The 23,784-nt window shown below is 37.4% G+C and overlaps 1 protein-coding gene across 2 annotated transcripts in view; it reads left to right on the top strand.

The window, feature by feature from the left end:
- The first annotated feature begins 182 nt into the window (after nucleotides 1–182).
- PPP1R42 (protein phosphatase 1 regulatory subunit 42) overlaps nucleotides 183–23,784 on the top strand; it is a 40,795-nt gene continuing 17,193 nt past the window's right edge. For both annotated transcript variants that reach the window (XM_061122828.1, XM_061122829.1), the window contains exons 1-5: nucleotides 183–309; nucleotides 11,242–11,462; nucleotides 12,583–12,749; nucleotides 14,006–14,144; nucleotides 15,650–15,766. In XM_061122828.1, the coding sequence (XP_060978811.1) occupies nucleotides 11,334–11,462; nucleotides 12,583–12,749; nucleotides 14,006–14,144; nucleotides 15,650–15,766 (552 nt within the window). In that variant the 5' untranslated portion in view covers nucleotides 183–309; nucleotides 11,242–11,333. The remainder of the gene's footprint in view (nucleotides 310–11,241; nucleotides 11,463–12,582; nucleotides 12,750–14,005; nucleotides 14,145–15,649; nucleotides 15,767–23,784) is intronic.

Below are 23,784 nucleotides of genomic sequence, written 5' to 3'. Positions count from 1 at the left end.
TCTGGCCCACGAAAACAGTAATGTGACCGATGCTTTACAGCCTCATCCCGCTAACCGGCTAACCGACATCTACTCGGACTCTGCCTCGTGGATACCCATCAACCCCCGGCTGCTATGTCACAGAGGAGGGAGGTCGGCGCAAGGCCACAGAGGAGCGCGCTTCCGGAGATCGCGCGACATTTCCCGTGAGCAGCGGCCGACCAGGAGCGTCTGTCTGGTTGCTCAGCAACTGCACCAGGGCTGCCGAGGAGGCTGGTAACCGCGATATTTACCAAACCTGAGTTACCGACCTGGCGCGTCCCACGAACGGTGAGATGCCTTCTCGGGCCAAGTGTGGGAACCGAGGAGGCCCTAGAGCCATGTTTCTCAAACTTGCCTGCCTGTAAGACTTTCCTGGAGCATTTACTAAAATGCGGGTTCCTAAGCCTTTTCTCCACATATCTACAATTTCCAGAAAAAAGTCTGAAAGTTTGCATTCTAAACGGAGGGCTAGAATCAGGCAAGGTTGGGAAACAGCTCTAGGACAGGGAGACACGGGTGGAGGGGTAGCCGCGAAGCTGAGGGAGCAGGATCAGTGGATTTGAAAAAAGGAAAGCCTCATAGCTGGCAGTCTACAGCTTCTGAGTTTGGAGCTACCTAAGGGAAATATACAAATCGAATTCAGAAAGATCCCCTGCAACTGGCCTAGCCTGCTGGAGCCCGAAACGATAAAAGTCAAGGGGGCTACTAAAGTGGATTCCCCAAATACTTATAGTAGAGTAGGTCCAAGCTAACTTCCCTGGTGGCTCAGATGGTAAAAGCATTTACCTACAATGCAGGAGACCAGGGTTCGATCCCTGGGTCGGGAAGATCCCCTGGAGAAGGAAATGGCAACCCACTCCAGTACTCTTGCCTGGAAAATCCCATGGACGGAGGAGCCTGGTAGGCTACATACAGTCCATGCGGTCACAAAGAGTAGGACACAACTGAGCGACTTCACTTTCACTTTAAGCTATCCCCACTAGTGAGCTGGAGAGATAGAGACATCCTAGCAAGTGGATGCCTGAGATAACAGAGATATATAGCAGGGATAAATTATGAAAAAGCAGTTTCCAGAACTTTAGAAAATAATGAAACTCTTTTAAAAGAAAATCAGGGACATCTCACAAATGTTGACATAACTATTTTTATTATATTCTAAAGTGTATTCAAATCCAAACTAGGTTCAGTTTAAACTCCTGAAGCTTATAATTTCTCTAAAACAAACTGTAGAACCAATAAAGGTGGATATTCTATTCAGGAGATCAATGGTGGTATTTTGATGAAACCAAATCCTCTCTTGCAGATCTGATCACTACAATGCACATTTTTTAGAGTCAACAGTCTCTATTATTGTGTTACTGGCTGATTCAGTTCTCTCCCTTTCCATATTCAAACCTTAGGAAGCTTACCTATGGCTTGTTGATGAGGTCCATTGGCCTTCCTCTGGTTTACTACGAACTTCACTTATATATGACGTTAGCCTCTTTCCTTTTCTAGTTCTCTAAGGAAATTAATTTCTATACAAACACCAACTTGTGCACTGGAATGTAGATACAAAGTCCATTTATAGCATGGTCATTCATGAAGATTCAGATGACCCAAACTTTATGTTTTAGCCCAGGTTAGAAAACAGAACCTGAAGGAAAAACTCATGTGATAACACTTTTGCAGGAGTTGTAATCTCAGGGAAGCAGGAGAGAGGCAGGAAAGGACTAAGAGATGGAAGGAGAGCAAATTAAGAGTGTGTGTAACCCAGAAGAACACCACATGTTTTCAAAGGGACCTTTTGAAACCGATATGTCTCCTAAAAGTCCATGGGGGGTGGAAGGGAGAAATCATTCATGGCTCCTGTCTCCCATTAGTCAGTCACTCTCAAAGGACATCACTTCCTTCACAGTATAGGGCTGCTCCTGCATGGTCGCCTGTATAGCAGTCTCCTGCCTCAGCTGTAAGGGAAAAACCTTGGGTTGTATAACCTCTTTACGATATGCATTTTTACCATAGTTTTCAGTGTAAAAAATATATTTGAAGTTTCTAGAAACGTTTCTAAAATTTTAAGATACGGGCCGAAGAAACCATATTTTAAAAATACTTTAAATATTTTTAAAACAGTGCATTTCAACACATTAGGTACAGAGAATATAATTCCTAAAAGAATGACATTTGCAATATAAACAAAAATATTTGATCCCTAAAAATGATTCAGAAAAAAACCTTATGCATGGCCTAAATTAGAAGACAATTATAAAACTATTGAAAGTCATTTAAAGAAACACTTCTAAAATGGAGACATATACCATAGTAATGGAAAAGATAACTCAGAGAGATGTGTGCATGTGTGCCTGCTCAGTCGTGTCTGACTCTTTGAGACCCTGTGGACTGTAGCCCACCAGGCTCCTCTGTCCATGGGATTCTCCAGGCAAGAACACTGGAGAGGCTTGCCATTTCCTCCTCCAGGGGATCTTCCTGATCCAGGAATCAAACCTGCATCTCCTGTGTGTCCTTACATTGGCAAGTAAATTCTTTACCACTGAGCCACCTAAGAAGCCCACGTGTTAGTGCTTCACTAATTATTTCTAAATTCAATGCAATTCCTAATAAAATTCTTAGAAGATTTTTTACGCAACATGGTAAGTTGATTTTTTTTTTAACATGTATGTGAAAGAGTTAAGGAGGCAAGGATTCTGGAACTGCAGCAGAATAGGGAGCCTAAACAGCAGCTACCTGGGTAGAACATGTCCAGTGTAACTATTTTAGAATGCTGGAGTCTGCTGTAGACTTACAACTTCCAAGGAAGAATTAGATGATGAACTGCATAAAATGTGGTTCATTTCAGTCAATTTCAGATCTTACCTCTACAATAGTTACCCATCCCCCACACCCAAACCTGTACAGGAAGCTGGGCAGGGGTTTCTGTATCATCTTGCACACAGCTTACAGGCACCACGTAGGCAGAAAGCACACTATCCACCAAATATTGAGGATCTGCCCTCCTATCGCTGACTGCTGCTTCTGGTTACAGAGATGCAGACAAAGAGGTGGCGCCTCTCCCCACTCTTGCAAACCCCACTCCCTCTGGCTGAAATGACTTTCAGGGGGATTTAAAAGGCTACTGCCTCCCTTTCCACTAACTTTCCTTTATTTTTCTCTTTTTTTCCTTTTTGGGAACAAGACACTAAAACACTAGGGCATTCAAAAGCAGCTGCACATAAAGGGAAAACTAGAAACTTACCTGTAAATGCTAAGAGAAAGGTTTCAGACTCCAGAAACACCTGAGAAGACCTAAGTTTACACCTCAGGCCAATCCCCAGCACAGAAATAGTCCGTAACAATCAAAAAGCCAAAAACAATAACCAAAACAATAACAACAAACAGTAAATTCTAGAGAAGGAGGAGAATCTGATTTTCAGAGCTACAATATTATTAGATTAAAATGTCCAGTTTTCAACAACAAACAAAGGCATACAAGAAACAGGAAAGTATGGTCTATTCAGAAATAATCAGAAATTGTCCCTGAAAGAGACCTGATGGCAGATACACTAGACAAAGACTTTGAAACAACTGTCTTAAAGATGCTCAAAAAACTAAAGAGGTAGAGAAAGTCAAGAAAATGATACATGAACAAAATGGAGATATCAATGAAAGGTAGAAAGCCTATAAAGGAATCCTGGAGCTTAAAAGTACAATAACTGAAATAAAAAATTCACTTGTGGGTTTCAAAGGCTGATTTTAACAGGCAGAAGAATCATCAGCCAATGAACTTGAAAAGAGGACCATGAAAATTATCAAGTCTAGGAATAGAAAAAGAAAAATATTGAGAAAAGTGAACAGAGTCTAAGGGACTTGTGAGACAGCATCACACAGACCAATATATGCTTTGTGGGAGTCCCAGAAAGGAGAGTGGGAAGAAAGAAGGAAGGGGAGAGAAGGAGGATTGAACAGAGAGAATGTTTGAAGAAATAATGGCTGAAACCTTTCCTAACTTGATGAAAAACATGAATTAAAACATGAAAGCTCACTGAACTCCAAGTAAGATGTACTCAAGAGACCCACACTGAGACACATTATAATCAAACTTTCAAAAGACAAATCTTAAAGCTTAAATGCAGCAAGAAATAACTCATTACATACAAGGAACCCCCAATAAGATTATCCACACATTATTTATCAGAACTGTTCAGGTTAGAAGACAGTGGCGGGATATATTCAAAGTGCTAAAAAAAAAAAAAAAAAAACCTGCCAACAAAGAATCCAGTATTGACAAAACTGTATTACAAAAATCAGGCAAAAATACACTTCCAGGTAAACGAAAGCTGAGGGAGCTCAGCTGCACTAGACCTGCCCTGCAATAATGCTCAAGGGAGTCCAGCAAGGTAAAGTGAAAGAACATTAGTTAGTAATTTGAAGATAGTAATTTGAAGCCATATGAAGAAACAAAGATCTCAATAAAGGTAAATACATGGACAATTATAAAAGCTGGAATTTTTGTAACCGTGGTTAGTAATTGTTCCATGTGACTTAAGAGACTAATGTATTTTAAAACATGAGTCTAAAATCTAGTATTATTGTAACTTTAGTTTTCAACTCCATATTTTATTATATAATTTAAGTGACTAATGTATTTAAAAGAATTGTTGGTTTATGTTTTTAGGTACACAGTGTATAAAGAGGTAATTTTGTGATATCAACAACCAAAAGAGGTAGGAAGAGAAAAGGAACAGTTTTACACACGATTTAAGTTGTGCTTAGCTGCTCAGTTGTGTCCCACTCTTTGTGACTCCATGGACAGTAGCCCACCAGGCTCCTCTGTTCATGAGATCTTTCAGGCAAGAAAACTGGGATGGGTTGCCATTTCCTCCTGCAGGGGATCTTCCCGGCCTAGGGATTGAGCCCATGTCTCCAGTGTCTCCTGCACTGCAGGCAGACTCTACCTCTGAGCCACTGGGGGAGCCCCTTTATTTAAGTCAAGCTGGCACATATTCAAATTAGAGTGATATAACTTTAGGATGGTAAATGTGATCCCCATGGTAATCATAAAGAAAACAGCTCTGGAATAAACACAAAAGAAAATGAAAAAGGAATTTAGTTTTATTACAAAAAAATCAACTCAACAAAAAAAATAAGACAGGAAAGCAGAAAACAAGGGGCAAAAAGCTATAAGGCATATAGCAAATAGGCATATAAAGCATAAGGCATATAAAGCATAGCATAAGGCAAATAAATAACAAGATGACAGAGACAAACATTTATGCACCTAATGAGAAGCCATCAAAATATATGAAGTAAAAACTGACAACTGAAGAGATAAACAGATAATCCTACAGTACTAATTGTAGACTTCAATATTCTGCTTTCAGTAATAGATAAAACAACCAGACAGAAGTAAGGAAATAGAGGTTTTAACATCATAAAAGAACTGGGTCTAACAGACATATACAGAATGTTCCACCCAACAACAGCACACACATTTTTCTGAAATGCACATGGGACATTTTACAGGATAAACCATATGTTAGTCCACAAATTAAATTCTGATAGATTCTAAAAGATAGATGTCAAACAAAGTATATTCTCTAACCATAATAGTATGAAGTTAAAAATCAGTAACAAAAAGAAAATTGGAAAATTAACAACAAGCAACACACATTATGAATCAAAAAGGAAATCACAAGAGAAATTAGAAAATACTTAGAGATGAATGAAAATGAAAAACACAACATACCAAAACTCATGGGACAAAGTAAAATTCATACTAAGAGGGAAATTTATAGCTATAAATGCTGACAGGAGAAAAAAAAGAAAGATCTCAAATCAACAGGCTAACTTTACAACTAAAGGAACTAGAAAAATAACTAAGGCTAACAAGATGACAGAGACAAACATTTATGCACCTAATGAGAAGCCATCAAAATATATGAAGTAAAAACTGACAACTAAAGAGATAAACAAATAATCCTACAGTACTAATTGTAGACTTCAATATTCTGTGAACCGTGAACTTCCAGATGTTCAAGCCGGTTTTAGAAAAGGCAGAGGAACCAGAGATCAAATTGCCAATATCTGCTGGATCATCGAAAAAGCAAGAGACTTCCAGAAAATCATCTCTTTCTGCTTTATTGACTATGCCAAAGCCTTGGACTGTGTGGATCACAATAAACTGTGGAAAATTCTGAAAGAGATGGGAATACCAGACCACCCCACCTGCCTCTTAAGAAACCTATATGCAGGTCAGGAAGCAATAGTTAGAGCTGGACATGGAACAACAGACTGCTTCCAAATAGGAAATGGAGTATGTCAAGGCTGTATATTGTCACCCTGCTTATTTAACTTATATGCAGAGTACATCATGAGAAATGCTGGGCTGGATGAAGCACAAGCTGGAATCAAAATTGCAGGGAGAAATATCAATAACCTTAGATATGCCAATGACACCATCCTTATGGCAGAAAGTGAAGAACTAAAGAGCCTCTTGATGAAAGTGAAAGAGGAGAGTGAAAAAGTTGGCTTAAAGCTCAACATTCAGAAAACTAATGGCATCTGGTCCCATCACTTCATGGGAAATACATGGGGAAACAGTGGAAACAGTGGCTGACTTTATTTTTTGGGGCTCCAAAATCACTGCAGATGGTGATTGCAGCCATGAAATTAAAAGACGCTTGCTCCTTGGAAGGAAAGTTATGACCAACCTAGACAGCATATTAAAAAGCAGAGACATTACTTTGTCAACAAAGGTCCGTCTAGTCAAGGCTATGGTTTTTCCAGTAGTCATGTATGGATGTGAGAGTGGGACTATAAAGAGAGCTGAGTGCTGAAGAATTGATGCTTTTGAAATGCGGTGTTGGAGAAGACTCTTGAGAGTCCCTTGGACTGCAAGGAGATCCAACCAGTCCATCCTAAAGCAGATCAGTCCTGGGCATTCACTGGAAGGACTGATGTTGAAGCTGAAACTCCAATACTTTGGCACCTGATGTGAAGAGCTGATTTATTTGAAAAGACCCTGATACTGGGAAAGATTGAGGGCAGGAGGAAAAGGGGACGACAGAGGATGAGATGGTTGGATGGCATCACCGATTCAATGGACATGGGTTTGGATGGACTCCGGGAATTGGTGAGGGACAGGGAGGCCTGCCGTGCTGCGGTTCATGGGGTCGCAAAGAGTTGGACACAACTGAGCAACTGAACTAAAAAACTGAAAAGGCTAGTAGAAAGAAGAAAATGATGAAGATTAGAGCACAGATAAATGAAATAGATAATATAATATAGAGAAAACCAATGAAACCAAAAGCTAGGTCTTTGAAAAGATCAACAAAATTGACAAACTTTTAGCTAGATGGACTAAGAAAAAAAAAAAGACACAAAGAACTAAAATGAGAAATGAAAGTGGGGACATTACTATCAATCTACAGAAATGAAAAGTATTGTGAGAATACTATAAACAACTGTATGTCAAAAACTGGATAACCTAAATAGAAAAAAATCCTAGAAACATAAAACCTACCAACACTAAATCATAAAGAAATAGAAAATCTGAATAGACATGTAACTAGGGAGGAAACTGAATCAGTAATCAAAAATCTCCCAACAAAGAAAAGCCCTGACCCTAATGGCTCCACTGGTGGACTCAACCAACCATTTTAAGAAAAACACCAAACCTTCTTCAAGTTTTCCAAAACTTTGAGGAGAAGGGAACACATTCTTACTCATTCTGTGAGGCCAGCATTACTGTGATACCAAAGTCAAAGACACTGCAACAAAAGAAAATTACACATGTATATGTATGACTGAATCCCTTTGCTATTCACCTGGAACTATCACAACATTGTTAGTTAAATCAACTATACCCCAAACCAAATAAAAAGTTAAAGAAAAAATTAAGAATATGCAAAAGCCTGAAATAAAAAAAAAAGGAAAATTACAGACCAATATCCCTTACACGCACTCATGCTAAAACGCTCAACAAAACACTACCAAACCAAATTCAGCAGCATATTAAAAAGATTGTACACCATGAATAAGTGGGATATATCCCTAGAATACAAGGATGGTCAACATATAAAAACTGATTTACATAATATTTTATATTAACAGAATGAAAGAAAAAACGGATAATGCAGAAAAAACATTTGACAAAATTCAACAACCTAAATTTTCACAATAAAAATACTCAACTAACTAGTAATAGAAGGAAACTACCTAGACATAATAAAAGCCACATATGAGAAACCCAAAGTGAACAGAAACATTTGGCAGGAAAAAGAAAGAAAAGGCATCCAAAATGGAAAAGATGAAGTAAAAATTATCTCTGTTTGCAGGTAATAGGATCTAAACCATAGAAATGCTAACGATTATATATATGCACACACAAATGTTAGAACTAACAAATGAATTCAGCAAAGTAGCAGGATAAAAAGTCAATAAATATCAGTTGCATGTCTATACACAAACAATGAACAACCTGAAAAGGAAATTTTTTTAAAAAATCCATTTACAGAAGCATCAAAAAGAATAAAACATTTAGGAATTAACCAAAAAGGTGAAGGATTTATACACTGAAAACTATACAACACTGCTGGAAAATAAGAGACAGAAATAAATGAAAACATATCCCTTCTTCATGGCCGGGAAGACTTAACATTGTTAAGATGTCAAAAATACCCAAAGCAATCTACAGACTCACTGCAAGCCTTATCTAAACCCCAATGATGGGTTGGGCTTTTTTTTTTAAATAAATAGAAAAATGCATCCTAAAATTCATAAGAAACTCAAGAGGTCCATATATCCAAAACAATTTTGAAGAAGAACAAAGCTAGAGGACTTGCACTTCCTGATTACTGCAAAGTTATAGCAATCAAAACAGCATGGTACTGGAATAAAGACAGACATAAATCAATGGAATAAAACAGAAAGACAGAATTAAATCCTCACATATACAGTCAAATGATTTTTTACAAGGGTGTCAAGATCATTCAATGGGGAAAGGACAGTCTTTTCAACAAATGAAGCTGGGAAAGTTGTATATCCACATGCAAAGAATGATGTTAGACCCTTATTTAACATCAAATCAAAGATTAACTCAAAACAGATCAAAGACCTTAATGTAAGACCTGAAACTATAAAACTCTTAGAAGAAAACAAAGAGCAAAAGCTCCACAATATTGGATTTGTCAATGATTTCTTAGAAATGACATCAACAAAACAGGCAACAGGATAAAAAGTAGGCAAATTATATTTCATGAAAATATTTAAAATTTGTGCTATCAACAGAGTAAAAAGACAATACAGAGAAAGGGAGAAAATACTTACAAGTGATATATCTGATAAGGAATTGATATCCAGAACATGTAGAGAACTCTTAAATCTCAAACGGGCAAAGAACATGAAACTGTTTGTAAATCATACATCTCATAGGGTTCTACAACTCAATAAGAAAACAACCTGATTAAAAATGGGCAAAGGACTTGAATACATTTCTCCAAGAAAATAGGCGAATGGCCAATAAGCACATAAAAAGAAGCTCAACATCACTAATTAAGAAAATGAGTATTGAAACTACAGTGAGATACTACCTCACGCCCATTAGGATGGATACTATAAAAAATACAGATAATAACAAGTGTTAGCAAGAATGTGAGTTACTGGAACTCTTGTGCAGTTGGTTGTAATGTAAAATGGTAAAACTACTGTGGAAAACAATAGCAGTTACTCAAAAAATCAAAAGTAGAATTACCATATGATCCAGCAATTCTGCTTACATACATATACCAAAAAGAATTAAAAACAGAATCTCAAAGAGATTTTTGTACACCCATGTTCACAGCAGCATTATTCACAATAGTTAAAACACAGAATCAACTCAAATGTCTATAGATGGGTGAATGGTAAGCAAGATCTAGTATACACATACAATGGAATATTATTCAATAGTGAAAAAGAAGGAAGTTCTGACTTACGTTACAACAAGGATGAACCGTGAGGACATTCAGTTCAGTTCAGTCGCTCAGTCGCGTCTCTTTGAGACCCCATGAACTGCAGCACGCCAGGCCTCCCTGTCCATCACCAACTCCCGGAGTTTACCCAAACTCATGTCCATTAAGTCAGTGATGTTGAGGACATTATGCTAAGTGAAATAAGCCAGTCACAAAAATAAAATATTATTCCACTTATATGAGGTTCTTAGAAAATCATCAAAATCATAGAGACACAGTAGAACAGTGGTTGCCTGGGCCATGGAAGACAGGAGAGTATAGGGAGTTATCGTTTAACAGGAATAGAACTTCAGTTTTACAAACTGAAAAGAATACTAGAGATAGACTATGGCAATGGCTGTACATTATAAATATATTTAGTAAAACTGAACTGTACACTTATAAAATGGTAAAGATGATAAACTCTGTATTTTACCACAATAAAAAAACTGGAATATAAAAGAAAAAAAGAGTTAGGAACCAAGACTAATCAAGGTGGAGAGATATTATTAAGCAGAAGCTATATTTTTTTAATGTAGTAAAATGTATCAAGAAATTTTTTGTTCCTGTTTTAGGCTTAAAACATGTAGCATATAAGTTAACTTGTAGCATATAACTACATATATGCTTAAGTTTTAAGCATATAACTTAAAACTTGTAGCATATAAGTTAACTCCTTCCATATCCTAATTTTAAGAGAAAGACCTATATTTTCTTCTAAATATATTAAAGTTTTGCTTTGCATATTTTGGTCTTATCTAGAAGTATTTTCACCACTGTCCTATGAATATACTCAAGGTTTTCACACCATGTGTTCTGATTTTGGAGACAAATAAATATGATCACTAAGGTACTATGAAAAAAAGAGCCAGGAGGCCTGGTCTCATTTTCAACTGTCACTAACTTGATTGGTTTGAGACAAATCTCTGGCCCTTAATTTCTTCATGGGAGAACACTAAATGATACTGAGGTCTTTTTCAACTCAAAGAGAGAAAAATGATCCACCCACAATAACAAGTCAAAACTAGGGAGAATAAAAGATTTAAAAGTAAAACTGAATGTGCACTGTAATTTAATTTAATTTTGGTGTTTTATATCTTTTTATGAAAAGAATTAAAACTATAAACTTAGAAAAAACATAACCCTAAAACTGTTTGTGAACTACTTTATCAATAGTTTTATATATTAAAAAGTCAAGGTAATTTGCCTAAATTGCTGTGTACATAATACTCCTTTTTTTCTTTGCTTTTTTTAGAAAGTTTGGCATAGAACAATACTTAAACCACTTCTTAACATGGTATCAGAAGAGAGCTATTGCCAAGAGTTTGTTTGATTTATAGAGAAGTCATGGTTCGACTGACTTTGGATCTAATCGCCAAGAACAGCAATCTTAAACCCCGAAAAGAAGAAAACACTCTACAATACCTGAAGAAAATAACTCATATAAATTTTTCAGATAAAAATATAGATGCAATTGTAAGAACTCTGAAATTATTTCCTATTTTTATACAATTAGCAATGTAAAGTTTAGAAATTGGTATATCCAACTAGTTCCCAAGATGCGGCTGTATTTTAAAAGATCTTAATGAAAGCTGGGATATTTTTGAGCAGAATTTCACTCCTACATCTTGCCTACTTACTCTAACTCTACCACAACACAAAAAATGATAGATACTCTTTAAAATATCTTTAATTATTTTCTCACCTTCAAAAGTAAGTAGTGTTCATTTATATAAAGACATATAAAAAGAAAGAAATTGACTTGTAATTCTTTCACACAGAGAAAACCAAGGGTGATGTCCTTTCTCCCTTTTTTTCTAGACATAAGTGTTAGTCACTCAGTCATGTCCAACTCTTTGTGACCCCATGGACTGTAGTCCACCAGGCTCCTCTGTCCATGGGATTCTCCAGACAAGAATACTGGTGTGGGCAGCCATTCCCTTCTTCAGGGGATTTTTCCTGACCCAGGGATTGAACCCAGGTCTGTCGCATTACCCCAGCAAATTCTCTACCACCTGAGCCACCAGGGAAGCCCCCTATACATACTATACATACTAGACATATAGTTTTACAATAATGCGTCATATTGAATGTACTGTTTTCATTTTTTAATGAGATCTACAAGATATTACTAAAGAAATTAAAGGATATTTAATGGTATTCCCTTCAATAGCATTATTATAGCTTATTAATCCATTGTTCTTGAATATCTAGATGAGTTCCAGTGGTTTTTCAGTATCACAAACCACACAGTTTATTTCCAGTCCTACAGAAAGATTAAGCCCTGATTCATAATGTTGAAGCAAGTTTAGATGCTTCAGAGGAGTCTAACTGTTTCCAAGAAAAACTGCTTGCACTGGGAAAACCTTTCTTAGCAAACACAATTTTATTGATAAGGTTACAGAATACTAAAGCCTAGAACTAATATTGTAATCATTCCGGTCTTATTTTGACTGTGCTAAGAATGGGGGAATTCTGTTCTTTTATATTAACCTTAATGAAATGTGTAGAATGACTGAGTGAAAAGCTTTCTTGAAAATGACCCTCTAAGTTTTCAGAAGAAATTAAGTATGATCTGTTTTTGTTCTCCTTTCAGGAAGACCTCTCTCTTTGTAAAAATCTTAGTGTTTTATATTTGTATGATAACTGCATTAGTCAAATCACTAACCTGAATTATGCCACAAATCTGACCCACTTATACCTACAAAACAATTGTATTTCATGTATAGAGAACCTCAGGTCATTAAAGAAACTGGAAAAACTGTAAGTGCTTTTATTTCTCAGTAATGCAATTGTCATCATTGCAGTAATATCTTTGCATGCAAGCACATCCTTTATCTGTCTCATTTTTATTTCTCTGCATTATTACTATTATATATGTAATACTTGATAACTTGTGTTCTGTAAGCCCTGGTATGCTTCTTTTGCAGGTGGGTGAGTTGTCTCAAGGGCTTATAGGGATATCTAAAACACGCTTATTTAGGCTCAACTGGTGGAAACAGTGTCCATGGAACCCAAATGAGTTCTGTGCCTTTCAGAATCACACATCTCAAAAGGGCAAGGTCATAGAACTGATAATGTTGATGTAGATTTGACTGCAAAAGGCATTACTGCCTATGATTTTAATTAAACAATGGGGCCCAGTGGATCCAGTTTCCCCAGATTTGAAGAACTATCACTGCTTTCCAAAAAGCAGGCCAAGGTCTCAGAATGGGGGGAAAAAGTGAGGTGGGAGATGCTTATTAAAACTTCATATTGCTGTATAAAACAGATATGCAAAAAGGATTTACTATATAACACAGGGAACTATATTCAATATCTTGTAATAACCCATAATGGAAAAACAATCTGAAAAATATATATATATATATAATTGGATCACTTTGCTGTACACCTCAAACTAACACAATACTGTAAATCAACTATATATCAACTTAAAAAATGCAGATTGCTGGGTTCCAACCTAGGTAACCAAATCAGAATCTCTGGCAGTTAGGCTCAGAAATCTTCATTTTTAAACCTATAACCCAGATGATTCTTATGCACTGTAACACAAGAGGAGCACTGATAGAGAGGACTATTCCAGTTCTCTCATTTTAAAAATGAACATTTCTCAGAATTAATTGTAAGAATCAAATAAACCTTTCACTGATTCAATACAAACAGAACATTCTGCATGTACAGATGACCTTTGACTACTGAGGTTTTTCAGTAGAAAACACTATAGAGCTGCATGGTCCATGGTCCAGTTGCATGGTCCATGCAACTATTAAGTAATATGAAATATTACTATGAAGTAATATGAAGTAATCAGGGATAAAGAGTGCCCACTCTAAGTGATATGCAAATTTCACTGCATGAAGGTCAGCGTCCCTAACCAGACCCCCTACACACACCCAATATTCATTGGTCAGCTGTGTAATTTTCAAATAGTTCAGTGACTTTGTTATGTTTTCATCATACATATAGACTGTGATGTCTCAGAATGCCTACTTAAAATTTTGTTTTATATTTTGCAGATATCTGGGAGGCAATTACATTGCTGTCATAGAAGGCTTAGAAGGACTAGAAGGACTAAGAGAGCTTCATGTTGAGAGTCAGAGGCTTCCCCTTGGAGAAAAGCTTGTGTTTGATCCAAGAACCCTTCATTCTCTGGCAGTAAGGCTGCATTTGAGTATTCTGACAAAGACTACAGTGATCAATGGTTATAATGAAAAAAAGGAAGGTGGTGAAGGTTTATCTGGACGTTGTACATACTGTGCATGTTTATATGGTCAGTTGAGAATTTGAGGGCTAAAACTAATTTTTCCTACATAATTTATTTGGCTGCACTGAGTCTTAGTTGCAGCACGTGGGATCTTAGTTACGGCGAGGGAAATCTAATTCCCTGTCCAGGGATTGAACCCCAGGGCCCCTACATTGGGGCTTCCTTGGTGACTCAGACAGTGAAGAATCTGCCTGCAATGCAGGAGACCCGGGTTCAATCCCTGGGTGGTGAAGATCCCCTGGAGAAGGGAATGGCTACCAACTCCAGTATTCTTGCCTGGAAAATTCCATGGAATGAGGAGCCTGCCGGGCTACAGTCCATGGGGTCGCAAAGAGTTGGATACAACTGAACGACTAATCCTTTCACTTTCCCCTACAATGGGAGCATGAGTCTTAACCACTGGACCACCAGGGAAGTCCTGGGTAGTGCTTTAAATTGGAAAAGAAAGGAGTGACCTGATTTCTATCCTATCCTCCCTACTCTCCTATACAAACAACTATGTTTCAGCTCAACCTCAGCTGAACCAAGTAGACTCACCCCACTGTGGGGATGGCTAGTTCTATTACAAATTGCCACCGAAAACATTTTTGCTTCCTCATTTTGTCATAGATTCAGGCAGATTCTGAAATCCTATATGTAAGGCATACTTTTAAAGCTATACTTCAAGTGCTGAAAAGTATCAGGAAGTATCTTCTCTAAAGGTGGGATACCTGAGTGAGTTGTCCCCATCTTGGTAGAGAATCCTGGGCCTTAGAGTTTAGATGCCTCTGACTTAGTGTTGCTCTATTATATACTCATGTCCTCATTAACAGCTGATTTTGAAGTTCTTTTTAATTAGGTAATTATTATTTTACCTGGCTCCTGAACATACAAATTACCGAGAGAAAACTATATGGAGAGATACAGATAAAAATACAAACAAGATATTCTTTCAATTCTTGATCATGTTTCCTATTTAGAAAAACAAAGATGAAAACTATTTCTCCCTAATATTAGTGATATTTAACACAAAAGGATAATTTGCTTAAACTAAAATAAGCATTTTTTTTCTACAATGTGTTATTTGCTTATTGGGACATCTTTTTTCTCTCTTTCCTTCCTTCTTGGCTTCTATCTATAAATTTCTCTCATATCTTGGAAGAGAAAAATTGTACTTATGAAGGAACTTTAGACAAAAATAGTAAGTTACATTACAATTACTATAGTCCTAAAAGTTTCACCAGAAAAAAACATGGCATAAAAACAAAACTTCCAATGATTTTTATTTTCTTGTCTAAAGAGGAAAATAGCCTGAATTGATCAATTTAAAATTTTTCACACATTACGATTTCTGGTTTCTATGTATAGCATTTAAGTGGATTATTTATTAATCCTAAATTAGTTCCTTTTCTTACAGAAATCCCTCTCTATATTGAATATCAGCAATAATAATATTGATGACATAAGAGACTTAGAAATACTGGAGAATCTTAATCAGCTCATAGCAGCTGACAATCAACTTCTGCACGTGAAGGTAAGGTAAAGAAAAAAGTTTTCAATATTTACATGAAATTGTGATTGAAAATACTTACTTTACTATAGCTATAAACTTACTTTTAAAACTATTCTAAGTTTGTTCTAAAACTAGTTTATGAGGCTTTACTTTGTAATGTATTTATTTGCATAATTCTGCTCTTACCTGATTTTCTCTTCCATACCCCAAGATCTCCATCCCTCACCAACAGACAGATGTTTCTCTGAAAAGGAAGTATATGCTTTTTCCACTCTATGTTATTTTTCTATCAAATGTTTCCCTCTAGATACTTTGCTGTCAAAGGTCCGTATAGTCAAAGCTATGGTTTTCCCAGTAGTCATGTACAGATGTGAAAGTTGGACCATAAAGAAGGCTGAGTGCCAAAGAAATGCTGCTTTTCAAACTGTTGGAGAAGACTCTTGAGAGCCCCTTGGGCTACAAGGAGATCAAACCAATCAATCCTAAAGGAAATCAACCCTGAATATTCATTAGAAGGACTAATGCTGAAGCAGAAGTTCCAACACTTTGGCCACCTGATGTGAAGAGCTGATTCATTAGATAAGACCCTGATGCTAGGAAAGACTGAAGGCAGGAGGAAAAACCAATGACTGAGGATGAGATGGTTGGATGGCATGATCAATTCAATGGACATGAGTTTGAGCAAACTCTGGGAAATGGTGAAGGACAGGGAACCCTAGAGTGCTGCAGTCCATGGGGTAGCAAGGAGCGGACACAACTGAGTGACTGAACAAGACACTAGATTTCTTGCCTCTTAACTCTGATCTCCCAATGAACGAGTTTCTAGTAACTGTAACTAGACCTGAACTCTCTCCTTGCTGCTCCTCCAAGGGAAACACTTGTATCTTTTAATTTATTCTAATTTGCACTAGCTATATTCTGGTCATATTATGTCATATCATATCACATTCATTCAATTACTCATTCATTCAAACATGTATTGGGCATCTACATGTTTGCCAGGCATTATACTACTCCATGTAGATCAGAAGAAGAAAGAGTACAGTCTCAGGGAATTTAAATAAGTCAACAAGTGATCAGACTACAATGTGGTTCTGTTTTCATAAGTATTATGGTATCACTAACTTAGCCTAGGGCTAGGGAAGACTTCCTGGAACCAGTCACTTGTGAGATGAACCACTGCCAAGACCTCATAGTTTCTGGTTTGGCAATGAGGTAGCTGTGATATAATTTCTTTACATAAGACCATAGGAGGAAGAATAGGCTTCTTTCCCCCATAAATAGAACTCTTGTTTCAAAAGCACTTACAAAAAAAAAAAGCCCTTTCAGACAGCTATCCGCTGACTCTAAAACAGCTACTCCTGGTCTTGTTTCCAAATTTAGTACTATTACCTTGCTCATCTCATAGCCACTGCAGTTGTTGTTTACTCGCTATGTTGTGTCCAACTCTTTGCAACCCCATGTACTGCAGCACACCAGGATTCCCTGTCCTTCACTATCTCCCAGAGTCTGCTCAGACTCATGTCCATTGCATTAGTGGTGCCATCCAACCATCTCATCCTCTGTTACCCCCTTCTCCTCCTGTCCTCAATTTTTCCCAGCATCAGGGTCTTTTCTAACGAGTCAGCTCTTCACATCAGGTGGCCAAAGTGTTGGAGCTTCATCTTCAGCATCAGTCCTTCCAATGAATATTCGGGGTTGATTTCCTTTAAGATTGACTGGTTTGATCTCTTTGCTGTCAAAGGGATTCTCAAGAGTCTTCTCTGGCACCACAATTCGAAAGCATCAGTTCTTCAGTGCTTAGGCTTCTTTATAGTCCAACTCTCACATCCGTACATGACTACCGAAAAAACCACAGCTTTGACTCTATGGACCTTTGTTGGTAAAGTGATGTCTCTGCTTTTTAATATGCTGTCTAGGTTTGTCATAGCTACTGTCAGCAGTAGATAATTACTAAAATAAATATTATTCTACTACAAATGAATTCCCCCAAATATCGAAATGCCTTTAAGAGCAAGGACTTTTTGTTGATTTCAGGATGCCCTAGAGCTCAGGCCAGTGCCTGGCACATAGTAGACACCTACTACGTGTTTATAAAATGAATGAATACAAGAACAATTTAAAATATTCAACCATCTGAGGAAGGAATGCAAATCATTTAGTAAGTTCCAGAGGCTGAGATACACCAAAAGTTGCTTTTCCTTCCTATAGAGAAAAGATATCCACAGTGTGAGGATGAAATATCAAGTTCTTTGGGGTCCCACAGAGTTAGACATGACTGAAGTGACTTAGCAAGAAGATACACATAATTAAAAACACTTAGACACAGCTTCTTGGATGTCTGAATACGGACTTGCCCAGGAGTCATTTGAAATGCGCTTTTATGGTCATTTTAAATCATCCTCTGAAGGCTTAGTCAAAGGGCAGGAAGGTTAGCATCAGAATATTAACTTAGTTCTCTTTATATATTCCTGGGATCAGCGTCTCCATTTTTTGGCTTTAATTTTTCCATTCTTTATACTCATTGATCGAAGTTGCCCCAAAGCTGCTGACATCAAGCCCTGTGCCATGGGAGAGAAAGCTCAATGTGCCATAGATAAAGTCACTGACATCCATCCTAAGAGTCTTCAACAACAGACAGCTTTGTGCCATGGGGAAAAAGAAGTGTACATCATTAGAGAATTCTAACCGAACCACTATAATTACCGATGGCTTTTAGCACTCAAACCAGCTGCCTTTATTTGGACACTGTAGGTTCCTCAAATGCATCTACAGAAAATACATGAAATAATGGTCCCTTAGGATGGTTGCATAAGGACCTGGAGGAAGCTGGGCAAATGGCTTCTGTCCTCCCTGCTGTTTGGAATTTCATTTCCTTCCCTCTCACCCACAGCTGCCACAGACTCCTTCCCCCAAGATCTTCTAACCCTGCCATCATCTCTCCTATTCCCCAGTCCAAAGTCCATGGCAGAGACTCAGGGTGAGGGAGAAGAGGTAAGGGTGGAAGAGGAGTAGAGGAAAAAACAAAATAAAAGATAAATCCTGTCTTTCCATTTTCTCTCTGACTGCAGCACTTCTAATCAGCAGAATTTTCAAAACAGTTCCATATAATCTCTTGCTTAAAACTCTTGTTCTGCTTCTAACCTGAGATCCATTCATTTCATGCAGTCATTCACTATTTCTTCTTTTTCATTCATTTAGAACACCTACCATGTGGCAGCACTTGCTAGACAAAGGGGAAGACAATAGTGATTAAAAAAAAAAAAAACCAGATCCAGTCCCTGAACTCAAAGAGCTCTCAGCATTGAGAGGAAGAGGAACATTAACCACATAATTATCCAAAAACATAAGTAAAATTGCACCCCAGGCAAGTGCTATAAAGGAGCAGTATGTCACTCTGAAAGCCTATAACTAGGGGAACTACCTTAGGGAGCTGAGTGAAGGCTTCCCTTAGGAAGGCAGTGCTGAGCTGAACTCTGAAACAACAGAATGGCTTACCAAGTAAAGAGAATAACATGTGCAAAGGCCCTGGGGCAGGTAAGAGTAGGACCCAGGGAGACTGCAAGAAAAGCCATAAAGGATGTGGTCAAGTAGGGTAAGTTGCTCCCAAGAACTGAGACAAAGAAAGTACAAAATTGTCAATGTATGGCTCAGTGGTAATGTTAGTGGTGCCTGATCAAATGCACCAGGTTGCAAGAGTGCCCAGTGATTGAGGAAGCAAAAGCAGTGACCAAGACCCTTGTAACTCCAAGTGTGGTCCTAGAACCAGCAGCATCAGAAAGGCAGAATCTCAACTTCTGCTCCCAGACACTACTAAACCAGGACCTGCAATTTAAACAAGATCCCTACATGACTCATAAGGACATGAAAGTTTGAAAAGAACTGGTCTGGACTACTCTTTAAGGAAGTGTAGTGATGGTGTGTAAGAGATAGGATAAAGCCCAGAGGAGGTGAAGAGACTGGAAATCAAAGAGAAAGATGATCCCAAGAGTAGGAGGCCTGTGGAGAGAGGAAGGGATGAGAGAACTGATTCATTTGGGAAAAGAGGTGGGACTTTTCCTTTGCTGATAAAAATTGGAAAAAGGAATGGAAGAGGAAGTGTGAGACCAAAGGCAGACAACTGAGAAAACTTGATGCTAGATGACCCAGTTCTCTCTAATAAAAATGGTGGCAGAATCAATCACTGAGGAGGAGAAAGGAACATTTTAAGCCAAATAATACTCCATACTTTAGAAACTCCCTTCTTTAACTCATAGGGCTCTAGTTTAAATATTTACTTTTGACTAATATTTATTTGCATTTTTTTCCCTGTAACTCCTTTAAATAAGAATGCGGCAATGGAGATTTCCTGGCAGTCCAGTGGCTAGGACTCCATGCTCCAGATGCAGGGGGTCTGGGTTCAATACCTGATCAGGGAAATAGATGCCACATATAGTACAACTAAGAGTCTGTGTGCCACAACTAAAAATTCCTCATGACTCAACTAAGACCTGGCACACCCAACTAAATAAATATTTTAAAAAGAATGCAACAATGTATTAAAAATATTAAATTACTGAATAACCATTTATAATAAAACCTGGATTTCTGCAAGTAACTTGAAGAGCCATGAACTAGTAATAGGCCAACATTATATATACTGCTGATATTATTAAATCAAATAAATATCATGGCTGCAAAAATGTATAACAACTTGAAAAAAAGTTTAATCTTTACCTTCAGTTTTTATGTCTGCAAAGTTTGCTAAATCAATAAAATGATCTTAAAAGTTCATCTCACAGTCAGATACATCAGTCCGTGATTTACTTCATTGGTTTTCTGATGCCTATTTATCATGAGGTAAAGCATCTTAGAATGAACAGTGGAAATCAAAAATCTGACGTGCTTGCCTTTTATAAAAACTAAATACTTGACTTATAAGATACAAACAAATAAACCACTATGGCCTGTCATGTATTTCCAGTTTCTAATTTATTCAACCTCAGCTCAATATTGATCCTGACAAAGTAACTCAAAAGATAAATTTATTCACTCCACAGTTTAGTCAGGAACAAGCCCAAAATTATAGATTTCCCCAGGCAGATGATGACAGGCAGTCACGGGGATGACAAATGGCTGTCTTTAGATTTAGTCAGGACAGTTGGGCTAGACGTTTCCAATAAAGATTGGCGCATGCTGGTCAAATACAGGTTCATCAGTGGCCATCATTAATTGCAGCAGGAGCACTGCCAGTGCAGAGCTTAGACACCAACCCTACATGGGAAACAAAGCCAGCTCCTTAGTATTTTGCAGCACTTTTCTAAGTGATAGCATGACATGATCATTTATCATACCGAGGCTGTCCAGAGGTGTCTGCTCCCTTTAGCAACTTACTGAAGGGCACAAAAGTGAAAGCATTTTATGAAAGACAGGAAGGCAATGCATAATCAGAGCATATCCAAAGAGTAATCATATTTCAACACAGGATTAGTTTAGTCTTAAATAAACATACACTGGGAGAAGGAGTATGCTGAGGGTCATTTATCAAGTGACGAACAATTAATAAAAACCTACAGGACTCTTTATCCATATAAATTTTAAAGTTTTCTTATTGTTACTATAATGGGCATCATATTCAACACTGTACAAAGATGCAATGCATAGTTCCATCCTTCCAGAGGTTTTTAAACTAAGAGAAATATAGTGAAATTCTCACAGAAAATAATTATGGCTGTATCAAAAGGTGTGGAACAAATTCTGGGAAGAGGGCATAACCCATGACCCAGGACTAAAGGATGAAGTTAGAACTTTTGAAGAGAACTTTCTTTTAAGGCATCAGTTACTTGTCAGTGGATCAGAACCTGACTCTCTTTTAATGTCACTTTTTCTCTGTGTTGACCAAAATTAGAGAATTAGCTCAGGGGTGGCAGAGCAGACAAAGAGGCAGAGAACTAACACATGTATTCCCTATCTGCTCTGCCTCACGCACTTTACATGCCACAGCAACTAATCCTCTAATTACCCTCACTTTATAAATGAGGTCACAGACTTGCCTAAGGTCAAATAGTAAGAAGCAATGTCAGAAAGTTTAGGATTGCTTGTACAGTTGCTTATACAATTCCTTGTATTTTTCACATAACTTATTTATTTGAATCCATCGGAGTTTGGCACAGAAATTAACCCGTAACTCAATACATACCTGATGAATAATGAAGTAAGCAGAACTAGAAATACTACTTTATATGGGAAGACATTGGTCTCTGAAAGATTAAAGTGCTCTGCAGTGAGCTCTGAAAACCCAGCTGTGCTTCTAATTATTCCCCAAAAGACAGCATTTCTTCATGTAGACACAGGCACCTATCTGGATGTTCCATTTCTGTTACCTCCTTTTACAGTTTTGGGAGGATATTTAATATGTAGAAGGGACCTGCTACCAAAGCTTCATGGTAAATATATATATATATATACACACACATACATATATATATATTCTAAAGTCTAAAGAATAAATGTAGTCTTATTATATGAGATTTTTTCCAAAAATGGAAAAATGAAATATCTAAGCAACATGGATCAAGCAAAGAATAAGGTGGAAGATACAAATAGTTAAATAGATATACAATGCTAAATAGTATCATGCTTTGAAGGTGAAGAAATGCTATGGGGAATAAAAATACCAGCCAATGCATTAACAATTACTTTCAGCTTAGAAATTAAGAATATGTATATATAATTTGTATTTTCTAATTTTTCCCTTATAACCTATGATAAGTTTGGTCTTAGCCTGAAGAAAACAAAAGAATCATAGGTGTTTACCTGCTGCTATCCTCTGGAACTTTTATTAACTTTGTAATTCTCATACTCATATTTTAAAGAAAAGCAGTCCTCTTGGATATGTACAATATCATATATATACAGCAGTGCTCAGAAAACCAAAAGCTCTCCACAGAATTAGTTACTATCAGTATTTATTATTATTGTCAGCAAAACATTTGCTTTAAAATAATGGTTTTGCCCTAATGAAGGTAGTTTTCCCTTTTTTTGCCTATGGCCACTGAATTACTAAAAATCAATCATGGGCTATAGAGTAGAAAGAGGGGAGAAAGCAAGAAAAGGAATGACAGAAAGACAAGACATTGGCGAAAGACAGTAACACTGGACTGAAAAAAAATAGGGAGAGGAAGTGAGGAGGGCAAACGGGTGACTAATCTGTTTTTCTCACATTTATTTGGATTTTCAACCATAGAACAACTTAATTATCCCTTTAAATATCAATAAGCTGATGTTCTTATAAGCTATTAAAACATGAAAATGTTTATGATGCACATAAAACAAAACTGTACACACAGTATGACTGACAATTAAAAAAGAAATCCCTATGCTCAAAAAAGACTAGAAGGATACATAACACATTAAAAGTGATCTTTGGGACTTCCCTGATGGTTCAGCAGTTGGGAATCTGCCTGCCAGTGCAGGGCACACCAGTTTGATCCCTGGTCTTTGAAGATTCCACATGCCACAGGGCAGCTAAGCCCGTGTACCACAACTACTGAAACTGCTCTAGAGCTGGTGAGTCGAAACTACTGAGCCCGTATGCTGCAACTACTGAAGCCTGTGTGCCCTAGAGCCTGTGCTCCACAACAAGAGACGCCACCACAATGAGAAACCTGCCACCGCAACTAGAGTAGCCTCTGCTCACAGCAACTAGCGAAAGCCTATACTCAGCAACAAAGCCCCAGAGTAGCCAAAAATAAATATTTTTAAAGTGATCTTTGGGTAATAAACACACATGGGATTTTTTTCTCCATTTTCTCCCTTTGATACATTTTTTATAGGTTTTAAAAAAGGAAAAGGAACTACATTGCTTGCAATGTCAATGGATGCTTACTTACTACTTCATAATGGCCTTAATCTGTAAACTTCCATAAACTCTGCTAAGAACAGGGCATCTTCTATAGCATGGATAGCCAGAAAGGCAAAGTGTTTCCTGAGATACAAGTTGGGTCCATTTAAACTAGTGTGACAGAGTACAATTCTGTGGTCCCCAACTCAGGACCTTA

This window comes from Dama dama, chromosome 21 (assembly GCF_033118175.1).
Source record: "Dama dama isolate Ldn47 chromosome 21, ASM3311817v1, whole genome shotgun sequence".
Classification (NCBI taxonomy): domain Eukaryota; kingdom Metazoa; phylum Chordata; class Mammalia; order Artiodactyla; family Cervidae; genus Dama; species Dama dama.
This window is presented reverse-complemented; position numbering and strand designations above follow the sequence as displayed.